The sequence below is a fragment of the Patagioenas fasciata genome, chromosome 12 (assembly GCF_037038585.1).
Source record: "Patagioenas fasciata isolate bPatFas1 chromosome 12, bPatFas1.hap1, whole genome shotgun sequence".
Lineage (NCBI taxonomy): Eukaryota > Metazoa > Chordata > Aves > Columbiformes > Columbidae > Patagioenas > Patagioenas fasciata.
The window spans coordinates 13,315,000-13,333,472 of record NC_092531.1 but is presented as its reverse complement, the minus strand read 5'-3'; the positions used below and the strand labels follow the sequence as shown (position 1 = coordinate 13,333,472).

The 18,473-nt window shown below is 62.7% G+C and overlaps 4 protein-coding genes and 1 long non-coding RNA gene across 5 annotated transcripts; 2 read left to right on the top strand and 3 right to left on the bottom strand.

Moving 5' to 3' along the window:
• Nucleotides 1-2,215: 2,215 nt before the first annotated feature.
• On the top strand, nucleotides 2,216-7,727 carry ANKRD34C (ankyrin repeat domain 34C). The gene is made up of 2 exons (XM_065847452.2): nucleotides 2,216-2,309; nucleotides 4,221-7,727. The coding sequence occupies exon 2, from the start codon at nucleotides 4,269-4,271 to the stop codon at nucleotides 5,826-5,828; it is 1,560 nt and encodes a 519-aa protein (XP_065703524.1). The 5' UTR covers nucleotides 2,216-2,309; nucleotides 4,221-4,268; the 3' UTR covers nucleotides 5,829-7,727.
• On the bottom strand, nucleotides 2,301-7,255 carry LOC139828935 (uncharacterized). Its single transcript, XR_011741025.1, has 3 exons — nucleotides 7,128-7,255; nucleotides 5,704-6,250; nucleotides 2,301-4,687 (listed from the first exon to the last, which is right to left on the bottom strand). It is a non-coding gene; the product is annotated as an uncharacterized lncRNA (long non-coding RNA).
• A 397-nt stretch (nucleotides 7,728-8,124) lies between the features above and the next one.
• Nucleotides 8,125-10,892, top strand: TMED3 (transmembrane p24 trafficking protein 3). The gene is made up of 3 exons (XM_065847853.2): nucleotides 8,125-8,325; nucleotides 8,766-9,014; nucleotides 9,548-10,892. Exons 1-3 carry the CDS (start codon nucleotides 8,140-8,142, stop codon nucleotides 9,782-9,784), a joined length of 672 nt encoding a protein of 223 aa, XP_065703925.1. The 5' UTR covers nucleotides 8,125-8,139; the 3' UTR covers nucleotides 9,785-10,892.
• An 874-nt stretch (nucleotides 10,893-11,766) lies between these two features.
• LOC136107010 (gonadotropin-releasing hormone receptor-like) lies at nucleotides 11,767-13,807 on the bottom strand. Its single transcript, XM_065847792.2, has 4 exons — nucleotides 13,756-13,807; nucleotides 12,812-13,401; nucleotides 12,470-12,674; nucleotides 11,767-12,302 (listed from the first exon to the last, which is right to left on the bottom strand). The coding sequence occupies exons 1-4, from the start codon at nucleotides 13,805-13,807 to the stop codon at nucleotides 11,848-11,850; spliced, it is 1,302 nt and encodes a 433-aa protein (XP_065703864.1). The 3' UTR covers nucleotides 11,767-11,847.
• Nucleotides 13,808-15,118: 1,311 nt separating this feature from the next.
• On the bottom strand, nucleotides 15,119-17,037 carry LOC136106609 (uncharacterized). Its single transcript, XM_065846995.2, has 2 exons — nucleotides 15,690-17,037; nucleotides 15,119-15,331 (listed from the first exon to the last, which is right to left on the bottom strand). The coding sequence occupies exons 1-2, from the start codon at nucleotides 16,593-16,595 to the stop codon at nucleotides 15,269-15,271; spliced, it is 969 nt and encodes a 322-aa protein (XP_065703067.1). The 5' UTR covers nucleotides 16,596-17,037; the 3' UTR covers nucleotides 15,119-15,268.
• Between the last annotated feature and the right edge of the window lie 1,436 nt (nucleotides 17,038-18,473).

Here is an 18,473-nt window from a genome sequence, read left to right as displayed (position 1 = left end):
CACCTGAAGGCTGGTTTCCACCTGCTTGGGGTCGTTTCTGTCATCTCTGCCTGTACCACAGCTGCAGCTTTTTCCCCAATGACCCAATGGCAAGCAGCAAGGCAAAGGCAGGGCAGACATCCTGCTCTTTGGTACTGCATAGATTAGTTATAAATTGTCAGTCATTTATGTAATCCCACGTGAATAAAGCATGTATGATGCCACAAGCAGCACCATGAGGCAAGAGCAGCAGCTCTGGGTGGCTGCGGGTGGCCCCGCACAGCTGTCTGCCCTGGGCACCCCCTCCCAACATCCCCCAGGACCTTTCCTTTGCTCCCACCCCATCGTGGCTGCCTCTTACCCATCCCGGGGCTCCCCAGGCCCTGGGCAAGGCTGTGAGCTCCCCCTCGCCCAGGCACTTTGTGCTGGGATGCTGTGACAACTTTCTCTGGTGCCAGAGAACACACCCACACCCCTGGGCAGAGTCTCTGCTCATCCTGCCAAGGCAACCCGTCTGCTTCTAAATGCGTTTTTTTTAAGTAGAGCTTTTCTACAAGTAATCTGGAGTGCACACGCCCGTCTGAAAATGAATGGACAAATACATTTTCAGGATTTCTATGGCAAATTCAGCAAGCTCCTGAGAAGTCTGTGCCTTCCTGGAGTTAGCAAAGAAACTGCCATAAGGTTTTTCCCAAATGCTTACTAATGTAATAAGACCTACTTCATTTCTCTGCTAGCTCTGATTATTATTATTATTATCATCTTTTACCAGAGAAGGTTGCAATTTTAGATTGTATTTTAGTAATCACGAGAGAAATTTTCCCTAACGTTAATCCAATCTGAGAGAGTGCTATGATAAATACCATTACAGGCAAGAGTAGTCTGCTAAATTACAGAGCCGTGTGTAACATCGTGTTTATCGCGCGCTTATGACCATTTCCCCCCTTCCACCAATTACCCATTTCTGCTGGGACTGTTCCTAAAGAGCCAATTTTCTCAGCAGCCACTGGCTAAAATGGGCTGGAGTCTGCAGAAAAACAGTTTTCTGCCTGGACGAGAGATTTGGGGAGCAGAGAGGTGTGCTGGGAACAGCAGAAGGGTGCTAATCCTGGTAACTTCTCACTGACGCTTTGTGCCCTGGAGAGCAGCACGCGAGGGGAATACCCTGGCTGCATACGGGGACCACAGGGACATTAACACTGGAGAGGACCTCAGGGGGTCTCTACTCCATCCCCCTGCTCCAGGCGGGCTCAGTTGTGGGCTCAGACCAGTTTGCTGCCGGCTGGGTCTGGGAACCCTCCACGATGGAGACAGCAGAGCCTCTCCAGGGAGCCCCTGCTAGTGCTGGCTGGTCCCCACAGTGACACCTGGGCACTGTGACACCCACAGGGCACTGTCAGCACACATGGACCTATAGACGTCCACCTCCGGTGCCTGGGCACACAGGGGCACCAGGGAACGTGCATGACACAGCTCCCCACACGTGGGCATGCAGACCCACGGGGACACAGACACTTCCCTGCAGACACACCTGTACACTGACACAATCTTGCGCATGGATACATGTGCAAATACACCTATGCAAGGACATGGACACACAGGGATGCAGCCCCACAAAGGGACACACCCCAGCCCCAGCCAGGGACCCAGTGCACACCCCCGCGTACACCGGAAGGCACAGGCAGAGGGCCACCCCCCGCGCTCACCGGCATGGACACAGACACCTCCAACAGCTGCACACAGCCCAAACACCAGCATGGACACCGACGTCTCCAACATCTGCACGCACCCCCCCGCACGCAGCGCCTGCACACACCGGCTCACCCCGACCCCACCCCTGCGCATAGACCCCACGAACGGGTGGGCACGGACACCCGGACACGGACACGTGCGCACCCCCGCACACGGACACCCCCGCCCCGCTTCTCCCCGCACCCAGGCGGGGGCGTACGCGCCGCCCCCCGCGCCCTCCTCCCCGCGCAGCCCCGCTGAGGGCCGGGCAGGGCCGGCGGGTGACGCAGCCGCCCGAAGCGCACATAACGGACGATGCGGGCCGGGGCGCCGGGGCCATCGGCTGGGTAGCCCGGCACCACCACCAGACACAGCAAAGCGAGCAGCAGGTAACGGGCCCGGGGGCGCCCCCATCAGCACCTCGGCCAGGGGCCGGCGGCAGCGGGACGGCTCCGGCGGCGTGGGGGCCACCTGCCCCAGGGCTCTGTTCTCCCCCCGGTGTCTCCGCAGCCCCGGGGCCGAGTCCGAGCAGGGGCGAGACTGCAGCTGAGCTGGGACCCTCCGGCGGCACCGGGGAAGCGACCGGCGAGGAGCTGGAGGTGAGAACCGACCGGGAGCAACTTCACGCCGAGCCCGCGGTGCAGCTCACGGGCACGGCTCCCGGGAGGTGGTGACACCGCCTGCACCTCTGAGGGGGTTGAGGTCGATGCTCCCAGTGCGAGCACTTACAGCTGGTCCTGGACCTGCAGGTTTTCCTTGTCTTCGGGGGTATGACGGGCATGAGCTGGCAGGGACAGGCAAAGACTGGTGCACACGGAGGAGGTTTTGGAGAGACCAGGTGAGCACAGGCTGCCAGGTGCTCCGGAGCCAAGCGAGCAGCTCAGCCAGGCCCCTCACTGGTAGGGATGCTCCAGGGAAGCGCTGGGCACAGCCTGGGGAGTGAAAACTGCTGCTGACAGCTGGACAGGCAGCAAAAGGCAATGAGAGTGTGGGGCAACTGGGTGGCAGGGCCCCTGGCCACACTGGCTGAAGGTCCACTTCTGTGCCTCATGATGTTTCCACGGTGCTGGGCATCTGCTGGTTCCTCCAGCACAGCTCTGAGCTGCTGCCTCTGCCCTGTGCACAGAGCCCGCCAAGTCTCAGAGCTCCAGGGGACAGGTGTTATTCCTCAAGGATACAGGCAGAAGGGTCACGAGGCACTTGAGTGGAGTGTCTAGGCTGTGGAACAATGCACAGGAGCCTCACCTGGCTGAATTTCCCACAGCCAGCCCACGCCAAGCAGCAGCAGGGAAGAACTTGCCAGCAAAGATGATGCCTGTTGATCCTCCTGAGCCAGTCCTGCTGCTGAGGCTGCTCTTGCACTACGCTCCTACACAAGTGGCTCACACCACCATTTGAGCAGCACAGGGTTACAGACAGCATGACCGCAGCTGCTTAACGTTTCCTTTAGCAATGAGGAAGCAAAGATTATGGCTGCAGCCCAAGAAGCTGTGGGAGATGCTCACACTGTCCCCAGCGAGCTCTGCATTACAGCCCCAGAGACCTAGAAGACATGGAGGAAATCATCTTGGCATCAGGAACCTTCTGATTTCTCTGGCACCTGGGGAAATCAGCTGCATCCAGTCAATTGGCAGCATGGCCACTGGGGAAGCAGAGCTGGAGAAGAGCAAGGCAAGATGAGCTGAGATGTATCTCCAGGGACCAGCAAGAGCAAAGCTGTCCAATAAGGGAAGAAGAGCCATAAGCTGAGAGTGACCACAGCACAGGCAGGGGACAAGACCTCATCAGCAGGCAGGGACAAGGCAGTGACAGGTCCCATCAACAGTGATTACCAGGTCAAGACAAGGTGGCAAGTCAGGTCTCAGGTCCACAAGGGAAGCCCAAGGAACAAGCCTGGTCTGATGGGGTGGATGGAGCCTCAGGCACCTTCAGAGCTCCAACCAGGTCTGGGTCACTGTTTAAAGAGAACCCACAGCCCAGCAGCAGGGTGAGGGTGGATCTCAGGTAAGGCTGCTCAGGGCAGTTAGGGGTAATTAGTGCACTCCAGCTCTGTAGACCAGGTCCTCTGGTATGTCTAGAACAGAGGAAGGCCAGCAGCTCCATGGCCAATACAGAAAAACACAGACCATCCTAAAGATGAGGGTATTGGGAGGGACCCACACCATGAAGTCAGGGCATGGTATGGCTGTGGGAAGGCAGGGCTGGGGCATCTCCTGGCTGGCAATGATCAGCACTTGTTCCACAGGAGACCCCAAGGAGAGCAGCCCCTCTCTTGCTGCACCCGCCTGCCTTGTCCCAGGCACCTCCCAGGTATCCTGCAGGCAGCAGGAGCCCCTGTGTGTGAGGGGGGCTGTGGTGCTGCACATGGGTAGGAGGGTGGCTTTAGGGGCTCCCAGTGCCACTGGGTGGGGTGTGGAGCAGTGCCCAGAGCATGAGACCCCCAGGAAGGCAGGGCAGGGGAGTACCAGGGCTGAGGAACCAGCCTCACCTCCTCCCGGTTCCCTCCACAGCTGCTGGCCAATGCTGCCTTTGCCTACCAGTGAGGACCAGCCAGTGCCATGGATGAGGTGACAGAGCTGGAGATGGGGGGCAACTCCCTCCTGAAGGCTGTGTGGCTCGGCCGGCTCCGGCTGACCCGACTGCTGCTGGAAGGGGGGGCTTACATCAACGAGAGCAACGAGAAAGGGGAGACCGCCCTGATGGTGGCCTGCATCACTAAGCACGTTGACCAGCAGAGCATTAACAAGGCCAAGATGGTGAAGTACCTGCTGGACAACAGAGCTGACCCCAACATTCAGGACAAGTCCGGGAAAACAGCCCTCATGCACGCCTGCATCCGTGGTGCTGGGGGGGATGTGGTGTCGCTGCTCCTGGAGAATGGGGCAGACCCCAGCCTGGAGGACCACTCGGGAGCATCAGCCCTAGTCCATGCCATCAATGCCGATGACAAGGATGTGCTGCAGCACCTCCTGAACGCCTGCAAGGCGAAAGGGAAGGAGGTGATCATTATCACCATGGACAAATCAGCCTCTGGTGCCAAGACCACCAAGCAGTACCTGAATGTCCCTCCCTCACTGGAGTTCAAGGAGAGGAGCCCCCCTGAGGCGTGCACAGCACCCTCCAGCGCCCACCCGAAAACTACCGTCTCAGCACCTTCCCCTGCTGAGAAGGAGAATGACATCTTCAGCCCACATACCGGTGACCCCCCCTCTGCCAGGGCTGCTGACGAGCTGCCCTCCCCGGGCCAAAGAGCCAGCACGGCCACGAGATCCCGCCTGCCCCAGCTGAAGCGGCTGCGCTCGGAGCCCTGGGGGCTGGTGGCACCCTCAGTGCTGGCAGCCCCCTCGTATCATGACGACACACAGGTCTGTGCTGACAAGGAGGTGACCATGGGCATCAGTGACCTCTCTCTCTCCAAAAAGGCTCCACTGGCCCGCAGTGGCAGCAGCAAGAGCAAGGACCCCTCTGTCTTCCCTCCGGTAGATGAGCAGGCTCTGCGGCCACCTCTGGCAAGGAAAGCCGCCTACGAGAAGAGCCAGGCCACCCACCAGCGCCTGCCCCGCAGGAGCACGGTCCCTGAAGAGCCAGAGAGCATCAGCTCTTCGGCCGCGGCAGTGGACACGCTGCACTGGCGGAGGCTGAGCACCGAGCACCATGACTGCGACACCCAGCTCTGCAGCGTCCCTGGCCCAGCCGAGGCAGGGAAGGTGCCACCAGAGAGGAAGAAGCTCAGCGGGTCCCACCTGGCCTTGCTGGGCGGCTCGCGGGAGGCCCTGGACAGCAGCACTGGCACATCACCCGGCACCACCCGACGCCGGCCCCCCGGCTTGCTGGAGAGGCGAGGGTCCGGGACCCTGCTGCTGGACCACATCTCCCACACACGGCCGGGATATCTGCCCCCACTAAATGTGAACCCCAACCCCCCAATCCCTGACATTGGCTCCAACAGCAAAACCCCCTCCCCGCTTGCTGCTGGCTTCAAGTCCCTGATACCTGTTGCTCCCAGCTCACCCCGATGGGGCGACTTGAGAGTCAAAAGGAAGCTCCTCCGGAGACACTCCATGCAAGCAGAGCAGATGCGGCAGCTCTCCGATTTCGAGGAAATAGTAGCCCAGTAACCACGTCAGCGTTTCTTTCCCAGGAAGTTTACCAAACCAGTGCCCTCCCTGCAGAAATGTGATGGTTCCTGCACCAAGTGGTTGCCCAGCTCCAGGGAAGTGCTGGCAGCCGTGGGGGTCAGAGCTGTGCCTGGGGGGAGCTGGAGGTTCCTGCTCCTGCCTGCCAGAGCTACAGGGAGAGCCCAGCCCCCCAGCCCAAACAGCTGATGTGTCTCTCTCACACTCTTCATTCACTTCTGGACTTTTCCCCAGAAGCAACAACCTGAGACACCAGTCCCAGATCACACAAAGGCTCCCACCCGCAGTTCACTTACTCCTCATTATTTACAATCCATTTTTCTTCCATCCTGCTCGTTCTGGCACAAAAACATGTCTGAAGCCCCACATCAGGATGCTGTGGTGCTGATGTGTTTGTGAAGTGCCTACCAGGAAGAAAAGGACCTTAATGTTGCACAAGGTTGGAAGAACAGAACTAGCCCTCCCTGGCAGTTGAAGGCATTGGTGCCCTCACTGTGCTGGAGAGGGAGACAACGTGCCACCGCAGAGATTTCCAAGCACTTTGAAGCTGCCTCCAGTGGGCTGGCCTGGGAACGGGTTTGTCTCTGAAACGATCAAGGCTGAGAGGCATTTCCCACCATAGTGAGCAGCTCCAAGCGCTGAATTCCCGGGTGGGGAGTGCTCCCACCTTGTCTGTGTGGGCAGCTTCTGCCAAGGGTGTGGGAGCAAGGATGCCAAGCTGCCAAGGATGGCGCATGGCGAGCGGCAGAAGAGGCTGCAGGCACTGTACCGCAACGGGGATGACTCCGCTGCAACGGCTGCTCTTTGGGGCCAAAGCAGAGCTGAGCGAGGGCCAGCGGCTGCAAGCAGGCAGGAGGAGGGGGTGGCCATGGGGTGGGTCTGCATGGCAGGGGGGTCTGCAGCAGCTCTCTGCACTGGCCTGACGCAGTGTGTCTGGGCCAGCCAGTGCATCTGCGTGGCTGGAGGTGGGGTGTGACTGCAGTGCCTTCCCAGTGCACGGGGGCCTGGATGCCCAGCCCTGCAGATAAGACCCTGCAGCACGCAGCCCTGTGCATGGGACCCTGCAGCACCCCACCACAGAACTGGGCCTGGACCAGCAGCACATGGCAGCTTTGCAGCATCAGGGCAGTGGGACTGTGCACTGCTCACCCCCTCCCACCCACAAGGCCCCAGCCTCAGGCAGCACGGGCCAGCACTGGGGAGCACGCCTCACCCCGCGCCTGGTTGGGACCATGGGTTGGATGTGCCGTAGCTGCTGTCGGTCTCAGCCAAACCCATTACCTGGCTCCGGCGCTGTGCCACTGCCTGAGGAGTGTGTTGGGGCTGCAGCCCACCCAAATGCTGGGCACTCATACGAACCTGAGCCAGAACAATGCCTGGGGGGTTTATTCAATGAAGTCTCCTGTGTTCTGACACCCACTGCACAGGCAGCGTCGCTGTGACAAGCAAGTGGCACCAGTCTCAGCCACTGGGGCTGGTGTTGGATTCTGCCTTTGCCTCGATAAGCCCAGCAGACGCTTTGTCCATTTGTCCTTCCAACACCACTGGCAATGAGCTGGTTCCCTGCCCAGGGCATTCGCTGTTGTTCCCCAGGCTGTTGCAAAACTTTGCACAGTTCTTGCACAAAGCAGCACTGCGTTTTGGTTTTGACTGCACAGGAATGTTCTCTGGAAGTCCATTTTAGATTTAAATATGCTATTTATAGCAAAGCTGGGCTTATATTTTTACAGCCTTAAAGTTTATACTTTCTGTAGGTCAAATGTCTTATAGATCGAATTTCAGGCATATTTTCCCTATAACAATGATATTTGTCCTGTATTTTAGAGTGTTGAATTTTAAATCCCGTAGTTCACCTTTTCCGTTCATTTCTAATTACTCCGATATTTCGCATTCATCTTTTTGTAAGCGCCGTTTTCCGCCTCCAGCCGGTGATCGGCGCCAGCGGGGCTGCAGAACGCGGGTCCCCCCTTCGGCGCTTCCTGTGCCTGGGAGCGGGAACGCGAGCGGCGCGTCCCTCCGGGAGCGTTCTAATGCATTGATAAAAGCGCGTGTGCGCGGAGGTGCCCCCGGGCAGGTGCGGGGGTGACGCCGCGGGACTCGACAGACCTTCCCACGATGGCTGCGTTCACAAATACCCAGCGCATCCCGAGACCCGCCCTGCGGGGCCGCGCTACGGCGGCCGGGAGTGCCCGGGGGTCCCGCCCGGCGGTCCCGCCCGGCGGCGGGAGGAGCCGCCCCCAGCGGAAGCACCGCCCGTGCCGGGCGGGCGCCACGTCAGGCGGGGCGGGGCGCGATGCGGACAGGGATGACGATGGGGAAGGCGATGGGGACGCGCGTCCTGGCGCTGGCTTCGCTGCTGTGCGCGCTGCGGGCCGGCCGGGCCGGCGGCACCGAGCTGACCTTCGAGCTGCCCGACAGCGCCAGGCAGTGCTTCCACCAGGAGCTGCAGCGCGGCCTCAAGTTCACGCTGGACTATCAGGTACTGCCCTGCCTGTGCTCCTTTACCTGCTCCTTGCCCCTGCCTGTGCCCCTGCCCGTGCCACTGCCGTGCCCCGCAGAGCCCCAGCGCGGCTCCATGCAACCCCCAGCTCCCCCCATGCTGCACCAGGAGGCGTTCCGAGCCCTGACCCAGTGCCCACCCCAAAGCTGGTACTTGGATGCTCCCACAGCGGCCACGGGAGGCCCTGACCCAGCCGTCAGGGCTAACCCCCTGTCCAGACACCCCCTCGAGCTTTGGGCACTGTGGGGCACAGGTTCCCCTGGGACTGGCCCCATCTCGTGGCAGGCAGCCATGGGCAGGGTGCTGCCGTGCGCGCCAGGCTGTGCACACAGGCATGGGGCCAGGCAGAGCTGCTCCATCTGGGCCAGGAGGGTCTTGCCACGTGGTTCAGCAGGTGCCGCCTGCATCTCCTTGTGCAGGTGATCACTGGGGGACACTATGATGTGGACTGCTATGTGGAGGACCCCAACAGCAGGACAGTCTACAAGGAGACCAAGAAGCAGTATGACAGCTTCTCGCACCGCACCGAAGTGGAGGGCGTCTACACCTTCTGCTTCAGCAACGAGTTCTCCACCTTCTCCCACAAAACTGTCTACTTCGACTTCCAGGTGGGCGATGAGCCACCGATCCTGCCCGACATGAGCAACCGTGTTACCGCCCTGACACAGGTGGGTCCCTGCACGCTGCCACAGGAGGAACATCCTGCTGCAGCTCCTGCTTGCGGCCAAACGGCCCCACAGGACAGCAGGTGGGAGCACGTCCCCCTTCCCCTCTGCTGAATGCAGAAGTACCAACCGCCAGCCAGCTGCCTCACCACACACATGCCACGTCCTCCTCTCGGCAGTATGGGCAGAGGGGCTGCTCTGGGTGTGAATCTCCCCTGGCCTGAGCACCCAGTTTCTATCCCATACAAGGGAAGTGCAGCAAAGCTTTTCCACCCTGTGAGCCCACAGGGATGGCTGCGCACAGGGCTGGGACCCAGACCCTGCCCTTAGCCCCCAGCACCTCATCAGGGCTCTCGGCTGTGACCCGGTGCTTGCAGCAGGCTCGCTCTCCCAGACAGTCTGTGGTGCTGTCCCTCTGAGCAGAACAGCTACTGTCCTGCTCTGGGTGCCCCAGCACCGTCCCCAGCTCCCTCGGCTGCCAGCCCTGGCCTGCCCTGTGCTGGGGCAGGAGCAATGAAGCGTCCTTGTCTCCTCAGATGGAGTCTGCCTGCGTCACCATCCATGAGGCTCTGAACACAGTGATCGACTCCCAGACTCACTACCGCCTCCGGGAAGCACAGGACCGGAGCAGAGCTGAAGACCTCAATGGCCGGGTCTCATACTGGTCAGTTGGGGAAACCCTCATCCTCTTTGTGGTCAGCATCGGGCAAGTGATGCTGCTCAAAAGCTTCTTCACTGAGAAGAGACCTGGCAGCGGTGGGGCCAGCACCTAGAGCCACAGCCATGCTGTGCCTGAAATGCTGGGGGAAGCAGGGCAGCAGCGTTCTCCTGGATCAGGCTTTACCTCTATTTTCTGCAAGGTGCTGCCACAGGGAGGTGGCTGTGGGGGAAGTGGGAGGATGTGATGCTGCTGAGCCAGATGGAAAATAGTCACCAAAGCACAGGCGGCCCCCAGCAAATTACCCCCAGCATCATTCCCCACTTTGCCTGTGCTTGCCTTGCTGCTCTGTCCTCTCTCCTGGCTGGTCTGTCCACGCTCAGCGGCTCCACCAGGGCAGCAGGTGGGTGTGGTGAGGTTTGGCATCAACATTCCGGCCCCTTGTCCACTGCCTGGTGCCCCTTCAGAGCCCAATGGGACTGCAAGGTGCAGCCTGGCGGCGAGACCCCTTGCTGCCCATACACGCCCCGCAGGGCCGGGAGCTCTGCCCAAGCCGGCAAGGGGACGGGGCAATGCTGACCCCCCAGCACCCACCTCCTGAGTGCTCCTGCCCCAAGCCCACCTACTGCCAGCCCAGAGCAGAGCTGTCTGCCAGCTGTAGGCCCTGAGCTACAGGCAGAGCTGTGAACACAGCTGCCCCATCTGCCCACAGCAGGCAGGGTGCTGCCCACAGCCAGCAGGGTATCCCCGCAGCAGGCCCAGGGCTGGCAGCAGCATCCCACAGCTGCTGGTTGAAAAACAGAGGCAAGGTATCAGAAGGAGCTTTTTGCTTGGTGGTTTCCATTGCTGTGCAAGCCCTTGTCCTCACAACAAAGCATTTCCCAAAGCCACCTCTGCCATGGGAGTGAGCAGTGCACCCAATACCAGATGATATTTTCATACTTACACGAGCCCACACCTGGGGCTTGGCCCCCCTGTGCATCCTGCCATGCCCAGCAGAGCAGGAGCAGGCACAGCTCTGCCCCCCATGCCCAGGGAGCCCCATCTGTGCCCCAGCAGCAGTGAGGAAGCCCTGTGTCCTTGTGACTGCAGCCCCATTCCCTTGAGTCCCACCAAGCAGAGAGTCCCAGGAGCCCTGCGCAGCACGGGTTTGCGCCTGTGGAGCTGGGGCAGCACCGTCAGCATCTGACTTTGCCACTTTGTAATAAACCCTTGCGATTGTGGTTTGCACTGCTGTTATTGGGCACTCAGGAGGGGCAGCCAGGGATGGCCGTGGCACTCAGTCCCCTCCACTCTGCAGATAGCTCAGCACCCAGCTGGGTGATGCTAGTCCCCCATCTCGGCCCATGCAAACCCCTGTCCAAGAGGGGACATTTTAGTGTAGCAGTTACTGCAGCCCTGCCTTGGGGGAGGACTTGGACCGACTGCTCCAGGGTGCTGGAGGTGCGAGGGGTTCAGGCACCCCCAGCCCCTGCTCAAGGCCCAGGTCTGTAGCTCACTCCCTTCCTCCCCAGCAGTTGCACCAGCTCCTGTGGCAGCGCTGGCCTTGGGGCCGTTGCTGAGCAGCTGGGTCCTGCAACAACCTTGGGCAGGAGCTGAGAGCTCCTGTTTGGAGCGTAGCTGCTGGCAGGTGCAAGACTGTGACAGGGAGCACAGCTCCGGGGCTGCTGCCAGCCCTGTGCCACCAGCAGGGACCAGAAGCCTCATGGGGACAAACAGCCCCAGCAGCTGCTACAGGGAGAGCAGCACCCAGCCCTAGCCAGCCTGTGGGGGGCCCTGGGAGCACCCACGGCAGGGACAAGAGCAGCCAGGACCAACTCTGAACCAGCCACCCCTGGGGCTAACAAGCTGGGGCTCCCACGAGCCTGCCTCCAGCAGCACCGGCTCTGGGGACCCCAGCTCATAGCCCAGGACACAGGCAGGACAGGAGGTGACCAGGGGACACTTTATTGCTGTGCTGGGCTCTGCTCCAACAACTATGCAGGGCTCAACAGACACAGAGAGAGGACTGGGGGGACCCACACTGGCCCCACCACTCACAGAGGCACTTTGGGGCACAGAAGAGAGCAGCAGCCCCACCCCACCAGGTCCCTCCTGTCACTGGTCCCCTTGTCCCCACAGCCCTGGTTCCTGCTGAGCACCCTGGGGTGTCTCCATGGGCACAGTGCCATGCCCAGCTCACAGGGAGCTGCTCTGGCAGGAGCCGGCTGTGTCAGGCAGCCCCATCCCAGGGGGCACCCGCTGCCCCCATGCCCCCATAACACCCCGCTTGGGCGGCAGGGAGGAGGCCGAGCAGCGGAAGGAGCCAGTGGCTGGGGACGGGGGCTGTGGCTTGGGGCTGTGACCACAGGGGCAGCCCCAGCCCCCCCGGAAGGGAATAGTGAAGAGCCCATAGGTGATGGGATCCAGGCAAGCATTGAAGAGGCCGAAGATGAAGAGAATGTGGGTGAGGGCTGGTGAGACCCTCTTCTCCATGGCTCGCGGACAGAACCAGTGCCACAGCCCCAGCAGGTAGTAGGGAGTCCAGCAGAGGATGAAGGAGGAGACAATGACCAGGCTCATCTTCAGCATGCGCAGCCGTGCCCGTGGGATGTTGTTCCTGGAGCAGCGCAGCGACACATCCTGTGAGGAGACTGGGGGGACATGGCCCATGAGCGAGGGATGCTCAGCAGCCTGGCTGGGACAGGGACCCCATGCCCTAAGGGAGGGCCGGGGGCGTCCCTGCACAACCCCAGCCAGGGCTCCCCCTGTTCCCACCGCCCCAGAGTCCTTATGAAGCCCTGGGCATGGGGATGCTCACAGAGGCTGGAGCCCATGCGTCGGGAGATCTCCAGGAGGATGCGCACGTAGCAGCAGAGCATGATGAGCAGCGGCAGCAGGAAGAGGCAGGCGAAGCCCAGCATGTTGTAGAGGGTCTCGTGCCAGGGCTGGGGAAAGCTGCCACGTGTGGTGCACTGGGTGAAGTTGTGCGGGGGCCCGAGAGTGACCGTGCGGAAGAGGAAGAGCTGGGGGCAGAGCAGAGGTGGGACAGCAGCCCCCATCCCCAGGGACCACAGGGTGATAGGAGTTCCATGTCTCCTCAAGGCACCGAGGTCTCAAGCCAGGACCACTGGAACCAGGGGTCAGACCCTGGGATGGGTACCTGTGGCACCGAGAGCCCCGCACTGAGGAGCCAGGCGATGTAAAGCATGATGCGGTTCCTCCTGCGGGCACGGGCAATGGCCAGCGGGTGCAGGATGGCGGACTGCCGGTCCAGGCTGATGACCACGGTGACAAAGGCGGAGGCGTACATGGCCAAGAGCCGCAGGTACATGAGCAGGCGGCAGGCCAAGTCGCCTGCCCGCCACTGCAGCGTGATGTTCCAGACAGCATCCAGCGGCATCACCGCCACCGTCACCAGGAGGTCGGCAGCCGCCAGGTGCAGCAGCAGGAGGCGGATGTGGGAGCGCCGGCTGCCCCTGCGGGTCCCCGCCGCCCGCAGCACCGCCAGGTTGCAGCCGGCTGAGAGGGTGAAGAGGGCAAAGGTGACGGCCACACGGGCCTGGGCAGCAGGGGAGAAGGTGGGCAGCCGCAGGGGCTCCTCACCACCCTCGGCCAGGGGGCTCCAGGCACAGCCCCGCTCAGGGGGGGACAGGCTGCCAGGCGGCTCCGCGCTGACATTCCCTGGTGTGGGGTCTGGGTCTGGCCAGCCCCCTCCTGCTGTAACGGGCAGTGGCAGCCTGGGGTGGGGCTCTGGGGGGACAGGTCACCCTCAGCATAGAAGGTCCTGTCCCCTGGAGCCCAGGTCCCTGCCCAGAACAGGTTCCTTTGCCACAACCTCCATCCCATTTCACTGCATTTCCATCCTCACCTGCTCTCTGCATCTTGTGGGTCCTCCAGAGCCCTCCCACACTCCATAGAGCTGCAGGGGTCCTTGGCACCAGGCAGGGCAGGGGCAGACCCCAACCCACCGCCTACCCCAGGCTATTCCTGCTGCCCATCCATCCCCACCCCACACCACACCTCATAGTACTGCATGGGGATGGGGACCCTCCTAGCCTGATGCCAGAGCTCCCAGGATCCAGGCGCCCACGCCCCCCACCTCACCTCCAGCCAGAGTATCCTGCCCAGCACCACCCATGGCAGGGCTGCTGCTCATGCGCTGCTGAGGCTCCACACTGGGGAATCCTGCATCCACACTGTGCCCGGCAGCAGAGCAGGGGAGCAGGACAGGTACTGCTATGGCGCCAGTGCCTGCAGCCACCTCTGCGCCCACTGCCGGGCCACGCTCAGCAGGTGCTGGTGGGATGCCCTTGGCAGCTCAGGTTGCTGCTTGACGCAGCCAGCCTGCTCAGAACAGTGTGGTCCTTCATCCTGTGCCACCCACCCACACAGGCAGGAGAGTGTGCCCAGCACTCACACACAGACGGGAGAGTGTGCACAGTGCTCCCACAGACAGACGGGGGAGTGCACACAATGCTCACACAGACAGACGGGAGCGTGCATAGTGGTCATACACACACACACACACACACACACACACAAGGACGTGCGCACAGTGCTCACACACACCGACTCGCACGTTCCTGTCGATGCACACATGTGCATACACACATATGCACACAAATGTACACACGGCTGGAGCATGCCCCCAGGTCCCCCGAGCGCTGGTCAGGGGCAGCCGCAGCCTAGGGGAGAGCAGGGCAGCTGCTTTGCATTTCAAAGGCTTCGCCCCGCCCCACCGGCAGAGGGAATTAACGTGATTAGCAAGTCATTTCACAGATAAGTGGGGCTCATTAGCCCTGCAGACCCCCTGCCCCTGAGCCCCGGAGTGGGCGGAGAAGGCTTCCCCCCGGTGCATTAGCACCCGGTTGTCGGGCCGCCCGGGTTTCTGTGCTGGACCCTCCGGCCCTGCACCCCGCAGGGAACCGCCGACAGGGGTGGGCGCAGAGGGGTTCCCCCGCAGCCCCCCTGTTCCCCTCCACTTGTGGGGCCTCCAGCCCGACAGGTTCAGCCCCCCACCCCAGCCCGTCCTCTGTTGCTGGACCCCAAACCCCCCCATTTAACCCCGTGCTGTGGGGGCTCTCACACTGGGCCCCAGGGCTGGATCTGGAGGGTGCTGGTGACCCCCTCCCCAGCCAGGGAGGTGTCTCTCCCAATGCTCCCCCACAAGCGCTCTCCCAGATGCTGTCCAGCTGACCCACAGCTGCGTGCTGCGGCCCCGGCCCCCTGGCAGGGCAGTGCTGGCTCAGTGCTGAGCCCCTGCGCACACCGGTGGGATGTCCACAGCCTGCCCTGCTGTACAGTGAGGGTTCCACCAGCTCTGTGATCCCCCCAGCCCCAAACCTGCTCCCGGAGCCAACACGGTGGCCCAGGCATGCCGCACCTCATGCTGGACCTGCTCCTGCTGCAGGAACAGCCACACGGTGACACATGGTGGGGCACAAGGGTTTATTTATGTACAGTCACAGCTGCCACAGCATGTCCAGCACAGCTCTGGGCTCACACCACAGGCAGTTCCTCCCCCCCACCTCCCACGTCCGATGGGGAAAATGCATCCCCTGAGCTGCAGGAATCTGGACGGTGCATCATGGGGCTGCGTGATGCCAGGTGCTGCGGGTCAGTCCTGGTACTGTGGTGGGACCAGAGCCTCCAAGAGAGAGAGCAGGTCTGCAGAGAGCTCCTGGGGGACAGAGAGGGGTGAGAGGGTGACTGGCCAGGGCAGGGGATGTGGAGGGAGCATGAATCGGGGCTGACAGACCCCAGCCACCAGGAGGGCCCCAGGTCAGGGACAAGCAGGACCAGAGCCCCAGGTCTGTCCCAGCTGATGGGACCCTGACAAACACAAGGGAGGATGGCACAGGGAAGGATGGGAGCAGTTTAAAGGATCCTCATGCACCCACTGCAGGGAGGAGGGGAGACACCTCTCCATTCCCAATCCCACACAAGGCTGTCATTACACCAAAACCGGGTCCCACAGTGCCCCAAGCCAAGGGCTGGGGGCTTAGAGCGCACCAAGAGGGGCTGAGACCTGCACATACCTGGGTGACAGTCCCTGCATCCACGAACTCTGGCAGCATCAGCCCCGTGTCCAGGGGGGGGTCACCAGGGAGGTCCGGGGGGGCTCCTGCCCCTGCGCAGTGAGGAGAGGACAGCCAGGAAGACACGTTGGAGGTGACAGCCTCATGCAGCTCCAAGGGGGTCTCCATTGCAGGGATATAGGGGGGTGACCCCCAGACTCCCGTTCCCATGTTGGGAACCCCAAGCACCTCTGAGGAGGTTTCCACAGCAGGGCCATAGGGGGGTGACCCCCAGACACCCAGCCCCATGTCAGAAGCCCTGTGCAGCTCCAGGGGTGTCCCTGCTGTGGGAGGTGACCCCCGGCCCACAGTGTCAGGAGACAGAGCATCCCGTGGACCTGGGGCTGGTGGGTGTAGGCGGGGGGCCGGGACCTGGCAGCACCCCAGGCCCTGGGGGCAGAGGGCACAGTGCCGGGGGGCTGCCCCCCGCCGCCGGGCCAGCACCTCCTCACTGAGCCCCAGCAGGGCCGAGAGGTGGGCGATGTAGCGTATGGCGAGGCGCAGGGTCTCGATCTTGGTCAGGCTCTGCCCCGCGGGTGCCAGTGCAGGCGGCAGGTAATGCCGCAGCTTCAGCAGCGCCTGTGCCAGCCGCCGCATCCGCAGCTTCTCCCGCTCGCTGGCGCTCTGCCGAGGGCCCCCCAGCCCCCGGACCCCCTTCCTGCCCCCAGGGCCGCGTCGCAGGCGGGGGGTGGCAGGGCTGCAGCAGGATGCCCGGGCAGCAGCAGGGGACGAGAGGCCGCAGGAGTCAGGCGAAGGCGCGGGTGAGTTGCTGCTGTAGCCCTCCGGGTCCGGGGGCCCGCGGCAGCCCCAGTCCTGCAGCAGGGCTGTGGTGGGGAGTGGGAGGCTTGGAGCTGCCGAGTGGGCCATGGCGGTGGGGCCGTGTGCCGGTGTCCCCCGGCTGCCCCAGCTTTATGCAGGGCTGGAGGTGTGAAGTGGCACCTTCGTGGCTGCATCAGCAGCACTTCAAAGGCTGGGGTGGGGGGGACGAGGGCAGCCGGCTTTGAACAGGCAAGTGACAAATTTTACCCCGGCAGTGTGAGGCTGGCTCTGTGCTGCCCACCCCCCAGCAGCACCAGCCCCCTGCACCGTCCCGGGGATGGGGCTTGGCCCCCATGTGGGGGCTGCAATGGGGTTTGAAGCAAGGCCTTTAGCAGCGTCTTCAGTGGGCTGTGCAGTGGGCTGGCAGTGCACTGCGCAGTGGGGCTGGCAGCAGGCGTGAGCTGCAGCAGTGCCAGCTCCAGATCCCCGTGTCCCCAGCGCAGCGTGTCCCCAGCTGGGCAGCCCCGGTGCCCAGCGCGGCTCTGCAGGACACGGACACCGCGCCCGGTGCCGGGGGGCACAGCCCGGGGGACCACAACCCGGCCACCCCCCTGCCGCAGGTCCCCCGCAGCCCCTGCTAATGGCGTTTCACACGCTGTCCCTAATGAGCGCGGCCGCCCGCTGAGCCCGGCGCGGAGCCGCCACCGTGCCCGCTACCGGCGGGTGCGCAGAGCGGCGGCGCGGGCGCGGTGACACCCCCCGCGCGGGGGCGGGGCTGGGAGGGCCCCCCCCGCCGCGTTCCCAGGCCCCGCAGGTGTCGGTGCCGGCGGGTGTGAAGGTTTCCAGGGAAACCCGGCCCCGCCGCGGGAAGGAAAATCAATCAGGGAGCGAAGGGCACCGCCCCCGACAGCGCGGCCCCGTGGTGCCTCAGGGTACGTGATCCCCACATGGCAAAGTGCACGGCACTGGGCGTGGGATCCCTATACTGGGTATGCCCAGGACCCGCATAGCGGGTGTGCGCAGCCCCAGGGGTACGGCGGTGGGTATGGGACCCCCATTCTGGGGGTGCACAGCCCCTCTGCAGTACCAGGCACCACACACAGGGGCGGGCATGGAGCACAGAGCCAGCACAGGGCACGGTGCCAGCGGGGGGTGCAGGGCCGGCCGCTCCTCAGTGTGAGCCACTGCCTCCTTGTTCACCGGCTCCTGTCTCCCAGCGGTCACATGAAGCTTGTTCAGTTTTCCTTGGCAATGCCATGACAGAGAGGTGACGAGGTAAATCCTGCTTGTCGCTCACCACCAGCCAAGCGCTCCTGCCATCCTGGCTGCGCTCACCAGAGCCAGGCACACTGCTCAGCCCCACAGCAGTGCCAGGTGCCCCGGCCCTGTGGAGAGCCTTGCAGGGGCATTGCTGGCATTTCAAAGCTCTGTTGTGCCAGTGTTGCAGGGCCTTGGGCACCAGTGGTGCAGGGGCTCCCCCCCACAGTCCTTTCCTGCCACCAAGCACACCACAGCATCCAGAGCCACATGCACCCTGAGGTGTCACCCCTTCAGCCCAGCTACTTGCTGAGCCCTGCTCCTAGCGCTCATGCTGCTTGCCAGGCGCCATGAGGATATTGGTATCTAAACTGGCTGTTACCTCCTCACAGGCACCGCAGACCCAGCACAAAAACGTCAGAGTTAACTGCTAATCCTCTTTGCCCTCTCGCTAGAGGAAGTGCAGTGTTGCTGCCCCGGCCAAGGTCCGAGGGTACCAGTGCCAACCTGGACCCACAGCACATTCCAGGTGCACAGAGGTCTGACGCCATCCCAGCTCTGGAACTGAGGGCTGCAGTGGGGGTCTGGCAGCACCACATCCCAGAAGCATGTTGGGGGATCTGTGGAGTGCTCTGCATCCAGCAGCACAGCCTGGGACATGGCCCTTCCCCGCACACCTGCCCCCCCCCCTTCCCAGGCCCCCTCCTGGGTCTCATTAGCTGATGAGCT

Bases quoted from the DNA above. Each gene is read 5' to 3' on its own strand.
- ANKRD34C (XM_065847452.2), top strand. From the start codon at position 4,269: ATGGATGAGGTGACAGAGCTGGAGATGGGGGGCAACTCCCTCCTGAAG.
- TMED3 (XM_065847853.2), top strand. From the start codon at position 8,140: ATGCGGACAGGGATGACGATGGGGAAGGCGATGGGGACGCGCGTCCTG. The intron at 8,326-8,765 runs GTACTGCCCTGC...CTCCTTGTGCAG, and splicing joins AGTTCACGCTGGACTATCAG to GTGATCACTGGGGGACACTA. The intron at 9,015-9,547 runs GTGGGTCCCTGC...TTGTCTCCTCAG, and splicing joins GTGTTACCGCCCTGACACAG to ATGGAGTCTGCCTGCGTCAC.
- LOC136107010 (XM_065847792.2), bottom strand. From the start codon at position 13,807: ATGAGCAGCAGCCCTGCCATGGGTGGTGCTGGGCAGGATACTCTGGCT. The intron at 12,675-12,811 runs GTACCCATCCCA...CTCTGCCCCCAG, and splicing joins CGGGGCTCTCGGTGCCACAG to CTCTTCCTCTTCCGCACGGT. The intron at 12,303-12,469 runs GTGAGCATCCCC...ATGTCCCCCCAG, and splicing joins ACGCATGGGCTCCAGCCTCT to TCTCCTCACAGGATGTGTCG.
- LOC136106609 (XM_065846995.2), bottom strand. From the start codon at position 16,595: ATGGCCCACTCGGCAGCTCCAAGCCTCCCACTCCCCACCACAGCCCTG. The intron at 15,332-15,689 runs GTATGTGCAGGT...TCTGTCCCCCAG, and splicing joins ATGCAGGGACTGTCACCCAG to GAGCTCTCTGCAGACCTGCT.